Source organism: Acomys minous (genome assembly GCF_964271855.1).
Source record: "Acomys minous genome assembly, chromosome: 13".
In the NCBI taxonomy this organism is placed as follows: Eukaryota; Metazoa; Chordata; class Mammalia; order Rodentia; family Muridae; genus Acomys; species Acomys minous.
The window spans coordinates 106,308,109-106,320,608 of NC_140495.1; the positions used below are offsets into that span (position 1 = coordinate 106,308,109).

The window sequence follows — 12,500 nt, forward strand, 5'->3', positions numbered from 1 at the left end:
AGCCCTTCCCTGGCTGAGTCTTCTCCCCTGCTCAGTGCACATGTCCAGAATCACTGAGGGTAAGCCCAGGGGACCAGAGTGTCAGGAAGTCCTGGAGAACTCAAACACGGCTAGACGTGCCTGCTGCTAGAAACTCGTCCTGCAGAGCTGCGTGGAAGTCCCTTTCTACTTCAAAGGTGTGAGCGCAGAGCTTGGGGCAGGGGCCTCAGAGAAGTGTAGACGGAGGTAGGTTTTGTGCTCTCAGTATCCCAGAGAGGTGGAATGGGAGTGATGGCTAAGGAGGGCGCCCACGAGGACGGAAACGCCTACCTATTAATCTGCGCTCTGAACTCTTTACTTTGCTGGGTCCACCGGACTTTCTCTCCACTCAGCCCATCAATAAGCGTGGAGGCTGCCTGCATCTTCTTCCTGCACATGTCAGCATCATTGAGCAGGTCCTACACTCAGAAATGGGAAAGGTCTCAGATGTTTTAAAAGCACTTGAGCAGCAATCAGTCATGTTCACACATAAAACCACACAGAAGAATTTCTCGGCTTGCAAAATAAGTGTGATTTGACAATAATACAGTAACAAATTAACATATTAATTATGTTTTGATCATTCATTCATGATGCAGTGGGTTTTTTTTTTTTTTAACCTTGTAAAATCTCAAAGACATCCGTAGAAAGGGCTGGGGATGTAGCTCAGTTGGTAGAATGCCTGCCTAGCATGCATGAGGCCTTGGGTTTGAACCCTGGCACCATATAAATCCAGTGCATGCCTGTAATCCCAGCACCCCCACAGGTGGAGGTTCAGAAGGATCAGAGGTTCAAGGTCATCTTTGGTTAGGCTTAGTGGAGAAAAAGGTGGGGGGCATGAAACTCTGTCCCCCAAATAAGCAATTAATTGCATAAAAATTAAATGAGGCTAAAATTCAAGGAAATTTTATAAGAGACTCCAAGATTATACAAAACAAAACAGCATTTCTATTAACCATTTTCCAGGGAACAGTAAAAGCAAAAAAAAAAAAAAAATGACGCTGTTTCTCTAATAAATTTTTTGAGTCAGTATACAAAATAATGGGGTTCATTATGGCATCTCCATACATGCACGTAATTGTATTTGTCTTCTATACACCTCCCCTTGTCGTCCCTTGCCTTCTGATGCTTCTGTTCCTCCCTTAACCCCACGCTTCCCTTCTAGTTTACATTGTTTATAAATAGATCATAGATAGATAGATAGATAGATAGATAGATAGATAGATAGATAATAGATAGGTATAAATGGATGGACAGACAGAGATAAATTCAGATAGACGTAAGACTGGTGGCAATAGATGCACAGACAGGCTCCACATACGAGAGGAACAAAAACATCTGAGAAACAAAAATACTTGAGGAGACAAGTGTCTGCCCTGACTTAACCGTCATCCCGTGTACACCTGCCCTGAAACGTCGCAGGGTGCCCACCAAGCACGCCCGTGCTTTCAATGTATAAGCCTGACAACTGCACTTAGTTGAAGTTCAGAGCCTCCTCGCGCAGACCGTCGTCGGCCCATCGCTTCCGTCAGCTCACCATTTTCTCGTTCATCGCAGCGTCAAACTTGGCCTGCACCTTATCCAGCTCGGCCTGCTTCTCGTCCAGCAGCGCCTGGGCCTTCCCTAGCTCCGCGTTGGCCACCGCCAGGCGGCCTTCCTGCTTGGCCAGGTTCGCCTTGGAGAGAGAGAAGGGGGAAGAGTGGTTCACACAGAGTCACACAAGCTCCATGAAACATTTATGATTCTAGTTCGTAAGTTATCGCGTAAATCACAGAATTTTTTGCAGAGGATGCTACTTCTAGGGTCATCTGTTTCAGCGTTCGCAACTGGGGAAGGCAGGCTGTCTTGGGGATATTTTATTAATTTTCCCCCCTTTAATTATTGATGTTCACTGTGGGAAACACAGAAAATGCAACAAAGCAAAGGAAGAATTTAAAAAAAAAACTTTGTTTTTTCTTAGACATAAGCAACTGTGTTAAGAAGGTACTAAATGGCGCTCACTTCGGCAGTACATATTCTAAAATTGACACAATATAGAGATTAGCATGGCCCCTGTGGAAGAATGACATGCAAATTCGTGAAGTGTTTCATAAAGAGGAGGAAGCTAACTCCTCTTAAAAAAAAAAAGAAATTACTAAATGTCATTTTTTCCAATTAATAGACTAATTGTTGCCCCATATCAACATTTTTAAATTAAAAAAAAACATTTTATATGTTTGGGTGTTTTGCCTGCCATGTATGTCTGAGGAGAGGGCATTGGATCCCTGGAACTGCGCTTGTAAGCTACCATGGAGGTGCTGGGAACTGAACTCACATCCTCTGCCAGGGGAACCAGCGCTCTCAACAGCTGAGCCATCTCTCCAGCCCCTTGAAATGATGGTCTACGATTGGAATGCATTTTAACTACTTAATATTTCCCTGCATATCCTTTCTCTCTCTGGTTTATCATTCTTAAAAATGATACAGTGATAAATTCTGCCAGATAAGCCAGCAATTTGGTTTGCTGTTTTGGTAAAGAGTCTTTTGAAATGAAGTTACTCTAACAGTATTTTTTTTTCTTTCTTTCTTTCTTTCTTTCTTTCTTTCTTTCTTTCTTTCTTTCTTTCGTTTTTCTTCTAAATCCTAAAGGCAATTTAAAATAATCACTGCTATACAGCCAGAGCTCTCTGGGGTAGCAGTTCTTTGATAAATGTCTCATTTTCTTTCTTATTTGCTTGTTTGCTTGTGCATTTACTTAGGTGGGTTTTCACTCTGTAGACCATGCTAGCCTCAAATTCCCAGAGATCCACCTGCTCCTGCCACCCAAGAGCTGGGATTAAAGGCGTGCGCCCATGTGCCTGGCCCACCTGCAGCCCGCTTTAGGTCTATCCAGGACCCACGTGCCCCAGTCTCAAGCCATCGGAGTGTTTGTGTTGGTAGCCACCTAAGATACAGATTTTCATGCCTTATTAATGTTTTATTCAGTTCAATACTATCTTGTTCCCTTCATGGTACATTATTATAATTGGATCATCTCTATGGATCATACTTTTTATTAATTAAAAAAACTTTGCTCTTATAGGCCTTTACCTCTGGATTCTAAATTTCTAGTAACTTTTCACTTGGTATCTTTCCGTTTGGGGTGTATTTGCTGTTTTCTCATTCTCTGGTAAAAAAAAATCTTTATTTTCTACTTTGTTCAAAATGTCCCCATGAGGCATATGCTCATTTTTTATTACTTAATTTATTTACTTTACATCCCCATCACAGTTTCCTTCCCCTCCTCTCCTCCTAGCCCTTCCCCCTGACCACACCCTACTCCTGACCTCCCTCATCACCCCTCTTCTCCTCCTCTTCAGAAAAGGGGAGCCCTCCCATGGATATCAACCTAAGTGGCCTATCAAGTTGCAGCAAGACTAGGTGCCTCTTCTCCTACTGCGGCTAAACGAGGCATCCCAGTAGGGGGGAAAGGCTCCCAAAGGCAGGCAACAGTCAGAGATGGCCCCTGCTCCCCCTGTTAGGAGTCCCACGTGAAGACCAAGCGGCACACAGCTAGCTAACAGTAACACTTACGGACTGATTTTGCCAAGCATTGATTTATGGGGAGGAGGAAAATTTACCTTCAAGGGCAACACTTCCCTGTTGATGCCATAAAATATTGCCATAGCAAGCGTCCAGGACAGCAGCCCCGCCACGTTCCCGCAGACTTTCTTGGCACTTTCAAAAGTGTAATCTTCCATGTTAAAATAGGGCTGCAGCAACTCAACAGTCTCCTCGTTGATCGTGTCCTTCGGGAACTGCTGCAGGTTAAACAGGAACCCCGTTGCGCTCATCAGCTGGAAGACAGACAGCAAGGCAACCTCTCAGGTCTGGGAGCAAAGAGATCCCGTCTTCCTGCACTAGCGTGGACCCTGCTATTGAATGACTATGGCCCCATAGGCTCACATATTCAAATACTCGGTCCCCAGTTGATGGAACTGTTTGGAAAGGATTAGGAGGCGTGGCCTCGTCAGAAGAGGTGCGTCACTAGGGGAGGGCAGGCTTTGAGGTTCCTCAACTCTGCATCATTCCCAATTAGTCTGCCTTGTGGTTGTGTCTCACGGTGTGAACTCTCTCTCGGCTGCTGCTCCAGCACCCTGCCTGCCTGCTTGCTGCCAGCCAGTCGCGGCCCAAAGAAAAGAGCTAGCCAGAAGAAACCCTTCCTCTTTATAAATTTATTACCTCGAGCACTGTGTGATGGTGATGGGAGGGGAAAAAAAAAAGCTGAATAACATGACGTTGAAGGTAAGAATCTTGAATGCCTGGTCGTTGATTGCCGCCTGACAATTTGTCTGGCTGATTCCTCGTGTCCTGAGACACCTGACGCGCCTCACCAGGCTTACAGAGATTTCTCTTACCTTTAATGACTCTCCCCACGAAGGCTTGCAGCAAGGCTTTTCTGGGTCCATAGTAACAGGGTCGATTTTCTTCTGGAACAGCAACAGCACGCAGTCCATGATTCTCATGATCAGGTGTGGTGGTTTGGCAAGCTTCCTGACCGTGGCAATGTCATTCGGTTTGATAGTCTGCAGTTGGGAGTAGGAATCAATATAAAAATTTTCTCCTGAGCGGTTATTAGTAGACTTAAATGTGGAAACCTGATACTTTTAAATACTAAAGTGGGAAAGCAATCAAAACATACTTTATCTCCCAATTCCTGTCATCATCTCCTCAAGGGATCAAATTCTCAAGGTTCTGTATAATGGCTCCTACACGGTTAGGTTCCTATTTCTGTCTGCTTTTATGCCTGTTCCATTGCCCTGTCAAGAGGCTGGCTTAAAGTATCACTGTCGCTCATGGCCCGCCACCCAGACCTCTGTTCACCCAACGTAACTGGTACGAAATAGGTTAGACAGCTTGCATCTTCATAGCACTGTACAGATAACTAAGAGAGGAGACAGAGCTGGGGCGATGGCTCTGTTGGTGATGTGGTTGCTATGCCATGCATGAAAGCACCCACATAAAAGTCAAGTGTGGTGGCCCCGTACCTATATCCTAGCATTGCAGAGGATCCCTGTGCCTAGATCCTAACAAAGACAGGAGGATCCCAGGGGTGTGTTGGCCAGCTAATCTCATCAGCTCCAGGTTCACTGAGAGATTCAGTCTCAAAATATAAGGCAGAGCATGACAGAATAAGACATTTGATGTGTGTATACATATGAACATATCTGTGTACAAATATGTGCAACACACACACACACACACGAAAAAAAAATTTTTAATGAGAAACAAGATAGCTGGGTGGTAGTAGCACAGGCCTTTAACCCCAGCAATTGGGAGGTAGAGGCAGGTGGATCAGCGTGAGTTCAAGGCCAGCCTGGTCTACAAAGCAAGTCTAGGACAGTCAAGACTACAGAGAAACTGTCTTCAAAAATCAGAGGGAGGGAGGGAGGGAGGGAGGGAGAGAGAGAGAGACAGAGAGAGAGAGAGAGAGAGAGAGAGAGAGAGAGAGAGAGAAGACAAAGCCATGAATATCAGAAACCTGACTTTTAGATTTTCACTTTTAGGGCTGTCCTGTCTCTGGGAGGAGGAGAAACTCCATGGAAACAAGGGAAATGATTACAGCATAAAGCTTATGAAAATCCTCTTAGGAACTGTGAGGCTGATTTAGATGAAGACATTGCCAGACACGATGGTTAGAGTGAAAACGGCCCTCATGGAGATATCTAGTTAGTTTGAACTGTTTGGGAAGAATTAGGAGGTGTGGCCTTGTAGGAGGAGGTGTGTTCCTGGGTTTCCAAAGGCTCAGGCCATTCCCAGTGTGCTCTCTGCTTCCTGTGTGTGGACTGGTATGTGAGAGCTCAGCTGCTGCCCCAGCTGCCTCCCACAATGCATTTCTTTACTCCACCCTCACAAACTCCAACGCTCTGGAACTGTAAACCCAGTTAATCTCTTCCCTATATCCTTTGCATTGGTCATGATGTTTCCTCACAGCAACAGGAAGTAAAGCAATGGGCCTAACATCCAAATCGAGGAAAATGAGTAAACGCAGGTAAATAAGACATCCTAAGTTCATCTGGTTCACTGGTTCAGGGAATGCTCTTTCCTGAGTCATCGTAAGACCCACAGAGGGGGTCAGGGGTATCTCCTGGACATGGGACTGAGTGACTGTTAACTATTTGTCCATCCATTTAACAGCTACGGGCCTTCTCCTGTGTAAAACAAAGTGAGCACACAAAAACAGCCTTGCCTTCATAATGTCCGAAGGAAAGCAGAGAAGTTACAATTACTTTAAAGTAGGATTCCTGTAGCAACAGACGCATGGGATGATGGGAAAACAAAGAAGAGCACAGAAGAAGAACTCAACCCTTCTGGAGAAGTAAGGTCCGGATTTGACGAGTGGCTGTGGCTAGGCAGTGAAGGCCAGGAAAAGCAGCTCTGGCAGGGGGAGAGGTCCAGCGCATTTAGGGACAGGTAAAGGTGAGAAGTCACGGTGCTCCCGGAACCCTACAGGTGCTTCTGTATGGGTGGGGCACACTGCATGGAGGGATAGAAGAGCAAAGTAACGTTCAAGGCATAGATAGGTGTGGAGTTGTTTGTTTATCAGCAACAGAATCAGATGGATGGATGGATGGATGGATGGATGGATGGATAGATGCATTGATACTATATAAGTAATATACAGACAGAACGAACATTATCAATGTGCCAACTAATTGTATTACTTCTAAATGCTTACATGGAAACCTCAAGAATCCATGACGGATTATAACATCTGTGGAGACCTAAAAAATTAAGTACATTGACTCTGGATTATGTGAGCAAAAGTGGTGGTCATGAAAAGGAAAACCCCATCTCCTGCTTCCAGAGCCATGCCCCTGCTGTGTGCCCTGTGGCACACATGCAGTTTAAGTTGCTTGGTAGGCTGAGGCAGGAGGATGGCTGAAGGAAAGGAGGAGAGAGGGAGAGAGGTGCATGCTCAGGTTAGGTCACTGCCCACCAGCTTTGCTTCCCTGCTCTCTGAGAGGCTGGTCCAGGGAAGAAAGCAACAGATGACAAGGAGCAAGCGCTAAAACCCTGGAGCTGAGGAATCCAAGCCAATGGAGACGTTTGCCTCCAGACAAGGTTATGAATGGGGCTGAGAACTCAACTACTTCCTGATTACAAAGTCCCAGAAACTGGGCGCCCGCCACAGGTAGGGTTTGTACTGAGAGAGTGGGGGCGGGGAAGGGAGGGGGGAAGGGGCGGTGCTCACATTCAGGGCGGCCTCTGCCTCTTCCAGGGCAGGCTTGGCCGCCTCCAGCTTGCTCTCTGCTTTCACCTTTTCGCTGTCGATTTCATCCACGATCTTCTGAGCCTTGTCTTTTACCTCCTGGACTTCGTTCTTCACTTTGGCTGAAGCCTGGGCGCTCACCGTGACTTCCGCCAGCACCTGGTAATATTAAGAGAGGAAACCAAAGCCTTCAAAGAAAATGTGTGCATCTGTGTCCACCAGAGACTTATGTAGCTGGTAAGGTACAAAACAAGAAACCAAGAGCAAACTTCTCCACCCAAGTCGCCTATGTTTTCATGTTTATTAAAATAGTTAACTTTGATGGAGCTGGAGAGATGGCTCGGCAGTTAGGAGCACAGGTTACCCTTCCAAAGGACCCGAATTGAGTTCCCACACGCCCACTTCAAGCGGCTCACAATCATCTCTAAGCCCAGCTCCAAGAGATCAGACGCCCCTTCTGGCCTCCATGGGTACTGCATGCACATGGACATGTACACACATATATATACATATAATTAAAAAATAAATCTTTATGGTTTCTCTGAGTGGTGCCCTTGCAATATTCTACTTTATGAGCCGACCTTGAGCTCAGAGTATATATGACCAAATGCAAGCTTTCATCTAAATGGTGTTTCCAGTCCATGAATGTCGAGATAATTTAAATGATTCAACTACAATGGAGTAAGCAAGAGACCACACTGAGCCTCCTATGATAATAATAATACAAATAGCTAATGTTTGTTGAGCGCTTGGCACACGTCGGACGATGCTCCCCTATAATGCCACTCAATCCAGCGACTGGCTGAGGGTCCAGGCTCAGGTTTCCACTGAAAGAGGTGCTTGGACACAAACAAGCAACACAAGTATCCTATCACCTTTTTGTGGTGCCTTTTTGTTGTTCTCGCTCTCTCTCTTTTTTTTAACTCCTCCAACTTCCTGTCTTAGTCTTTTCCTTTCTCAGAAAAAAGAATTGATGAGCCTTAAAGGACCTTAAAGCTAAGACTTAGTATAACTCACAGCGCAGGAGAAAGCAAGAGTTTGGTGGGGGAGAGAGAGAGAGAGAGAGAGAGAGAGAGAGAGAGAGAGAGAGAGAGAGAGAGAGAAGAATGTTCTAGACAAGGCAGCAGAGGACATCTCTACCCATGTCTCTGTGTGAGTTGAACAAGAACAGTTATTTTTACCACACTTAGTCTGCAGGTTTGTGTCCTATTTGTTTTTGGTTTTTTAATAAAAATTTAAAATAACTATTTTTAATCAATTATTTGAGAAGTACAAAACGGCATAAAATGCCTTTTAAATAATGGGGATGAAGCACTCGGGAGGCAGAGGCAGGCGGATCTCTGTGAGTTCAAGGCCAGCCTGGTCTACAAAGGGAGTCCCGGACAGCCAAGGCTACACAGAGAAACCCTGTCTCAAAAACACAAATAAATAAGTAAGTAAGTAAATAAATAAAATAATGGGGATGAAATATTCCTTGTTGGTGGTGACAGTGTATAGTGTACGTGCAAACTCACTTCGTCCGCTTTCACAGATGCCACGGCCAGTTCCTTCTCCTTCACCGCGAGATCCTGGGAGAGTTTAGCGACAGATTCACTGGCCTCCATCAGCTTGTCCAGCCCTTCAGAAACACATGGGACAGCCCTTGCTGATGATGGGCACCAGGTCTGCATTCACTGCTGACTACGTATAAGGCACCATGTGTGACATTACATACTAAACACAACACGGTTCACAACAGACAAAAATATGCCTGCTTCAGAAGAAGACCAGTCAGTTTTCTTAGCATGCCCCGTTTTTCACATGGGCGCTCAGAATCAGAACTTGGGTCCTCAAGCTTGTACAGCCTGTACTATGCCCACTGAGCCACCTCCCAAGCCCCACTTTTATTCAATTTGCCTTTTCCCATGAGAAGGCTTTTCCTGGTGAGCGAGCAGTGCTTCGGGACTGTGTGATGCAAGCCTGACACGGTGCACCCAAGGTTGAAAGAGCCATTCTAGAGAGGGAAAGGGGACCTCTGTGCACAACTATCTAGAGTTTTTTTTAAAAGTCAAGTCAAACAGCATTTGCGAACATGACCTACTTTTAATAATCAAATTAATATTTGGATTGGACAAACACCCAGGTGTTCAAGTCATCCTGGGATATATATTGAATTGGAAGCCAGTGTAGACTACAGGAGACAATGACTCAAAATGAGTACAAAACAAGTACAAAAAATATATAAATATTTAGGGGCTGAAAAGATAGCTCATAGGTTAAGAGTCTGCTCTTGAAGAGTACCTAGTCCATTCCCAGCAGCCCACAACTTCCTGTCACTCCAGCTCCGAGAGAGTCAGTGCCCTCTTCAGACCTCCGTACGCACCTGCACTCACATACACCGAGTCACATACTCCCACACAGTCATCCCATACACACAGTCAGTCACATACTCACACACAGTCAGTCACATACTCACACACAGTCAGTCACATACTCACACACAGTCATCCCATACACACAGTCAGTCACATACTCACACACAGTCACATACTCACACACAATCATCACATACACACAGTCAGTCACATACTCACACACAATCACATACTCACACACAATCACATACTCACACACAATCACATACTCACACACAGTCACATACACCACACGTCACATACACACACAGTTACTCACAGTCACACACTCATACACAATCAAATACACAGTCATAGACTCACACACAGTAAGTCACATAAACACAGTCACACACATACAGTCACATACATAGTCATACACACCCACAGTCACAGACTCACACACAGTCACACACACATATACATAATTTTTAAACTCTAAAACCCCAAAGAGTGCTTGATTTCCAAACACAATGACAACCATTCAATAAAACGTTGTGACTGCCATCAAACAGACCATAGAAAAGACGACACTGGTCATTCTTCTCACCTATATTCATCCGCTCCGCTTGTTCATTGATATACTTCACCTTTTCAGTGTAGATGTTCTTATAACCATTTATAAATGAGAGATATGACTTGGGGGTCACATGGGCTCTTCGGCGGTATCTGAAAATGGGATATGAAAACAGGCCCCGTGGTCACTCTGGCGTCCCTCTGTGAAGTACCCCCTACACTGTGAAAGCTATGGGCGGTAACTGGCATCCCAGAGGACCATGGGAAAACAGAGGACATGGCTGTGTGTTGCTTTGCCCTCAAGGGGTTGTTGGCCTGACTCTTGCCCTACTCTGGCCCTGGTGTTTCCACATATGGGAAACTGAGCAAAGGATGTCACATAGCTCCATTAGGATTTTGTGACGATCATACAAACCAGCATACGTAAATGAGCACGCTCTGTGTGACCGAGAGGAGGGACAGCGGGGCTGGTGGCAATGCGTGCTGTGACTTATTTCCACTTAGATGTTATGTGCTGCTCCCCTGTCTTGTTGAATTGGCCTTGAAGTTCAAACAGCCACACATTGGACTCAGGGTTCAACTGGCTGTGGGGCTTCACGTTCAGTCAGCCATCGTGGTAACCGCAGAAATAAACAAACGGAGTAATTTTACATAAAATAAACTAAGCTCTGAGTCTAGACTCTACAGTCCTCATGTGCTGTAGCCGTGCTTTCTTGACTTAATGACTCACTTTTGGAGTTCTGGGGTTTTTCACCATTTCCAGAGTGTCTTTTGATTGTTTGGCTTTTTTGTTTATTTGTTTGTTTGGAATGCTGGCCTAGAGGTAACCATCACTACATCATTTTTTGGAAACATTCACTTTGTAAAGCCATTTTGTAAAAAAAAAAAAAAAAAAAATCACTCTTCAATTTAAGAGAATGGAAAAAACCTTGGAAGATGTGGTGAAATTTCAAAAAGAAAAAACCCAAGAAAATACATTTTGTGACCGTGTGAAAGTAAAAGGAAATTGACTTTGCCAAATGACAGAGGCAGAAGAAATAACATCTGCCTAGTTGTGAGGATTCACACCCACAAACTCTCCTAAGAGTCCGAGAAACACCTAGAATAAGTTAAGAGGGGTGGTCTGGGTGTGGTCCTGGCAAAAAGAGGGTTGCAGCTTCAGCAAATACTTCAAGGCATGGACTGGTGCTATCACCCAGACTCTGCCCAGGAAAACAACAGGCACAGCTTTTCAGGAAGGTTCCGTACCTCGCCAAGCCTGTCTACTCCCCTAAGCAGGGAGCTCGGTATCCTGGAGGCCCCAGCAGCCCCTGATGCAGTGCTTTCACCTGTCAGTCTCACTCACCAGCTCCCAGGCACTGAGAGGCAAGGAAACCATATAGGTTTTTTTGTTTGTTTGGTGGTTGGTTTTTGGTGTGTGGGGGAGGGGGTATGTATGTGTGGGTATATGTATGTGTGTGGGAGGGGCAGTTTTAACCGCTGTGGCCAGCTTGCTCAGAGTGAGCAAGCCATGGCTGCTCCTACTGACTGGTTCCCCTGCACCCAATTAAAGTCCTGTTTCATAATTAATTGCCAAGAAGCTTTGATAAGACTTGGCTTTGCTAATGCCAAATCTAAATGTTCCCTCAACATGAGGCAATAAAAGAAACTTAAAAATCAGCGCCCTTCTTTAATCAGGATAAATAATGCATTGGGATAGGAAGCTCATTTTAAACCGTTTATAAGGAATTATTTAGGTCGTTTTCAAAACAAAATTAAGCAAATGGCACAGTGATTCATTAAGCATCTGCTACTTGGAGTCCTGGAGGGTACAGAGGTATTTAAAAGTATGGCCCCCAGTTAATTTTTAAATCTCATTTATCTGGGCCTCTTTTCATTACTTGATCACTGGAAAAATCAATGCAAGAAAAATGTGATGTGGCCGGCCCCTCATGACCAGTCTACGCCGAGAGTCCCTCACAGGTCGTTATGTGTAATTCCTCTTTGGAGAGCCAGTTCCAACAGCCACTGATCTAAACAACCTCACTCCCCTTTAAAAACAATCCTCACAGCTACCGAGCTTAGGCAATCGATCCAACGAACCTTTGGAAGTAATTCTCGCAGCTCTCGGAAACCAAGTCGTGAAAGAGCCCCATGGTTTCTACAACCTGCCTCTTAATCTCCCCGGAGCAAACGATGTTATAATCTGAAAGGAAGTAGGAGGCCACCGCGATCAGAGCCTCCTTGGGCCAGCGGCTGAACCAGTCCATGGTGCAGCCTGAAATCAAGCCGGGGAACTTCAGGGACCGAGCCCGGAACTTCTCACCAACCTGCGGAGAGCAAGGCCAGAAGGGCGAGAGTGA

The 12,500-nt window shown here is 45.3% G+C and overlaps 1 protein-coding gene across 3 annotated transcripts in view; it reads right to left on the reverse strand.

Moving 5' to 3' along the window:
- The window catches only part of DNAH8 (dynein axonemal heavy chain 8), a 251,771-nt gene that overhangs the window by 88,299 nt on the left and 150,972 nt on the right, over positions 1 to 12,500 (reverse strand). For all 3 annotated transcript variants that reach the window (XM_084754008.1, XM_084754009.1, XM_084754007.1), the window contains exons 67-74: positions 12,241 to 12,467; positions 10,193 to 10,311; positions 8,764 to 8,867; positions 7,232 to 7,408; positions 4,395 to 4,562; positions 3,618 to 3,833; positions 1,556 to 1,693; positions 310 to 437 (exon numbers count right to left, since the gene is read on the reverse strand). In XM_084754008.1, the coding sequence (XP_084610134.1) occupies positions 310 to 437; positions 1,556 to 1,693; positions 3,618 to 3,833; positions 4,395 to 4,562; positions 7,232 to 7,408; positions 8,764 to 8,867; positions 10,193 to 10,311; positions 12,241 to 12,467 (1,277 nt within the window). The remainder of the gene's footprint in view (positions 1 to 309; positions 438 to 1,555; positions 1,694 to 3,617; positions 3,834 to 4,394; positions 4,563 to 7,231; positions 7,409 to 8,763; positions 8,868 to 10,192; positions 10,312 to 12,240; positions 12,468 to 12,500) is intronic.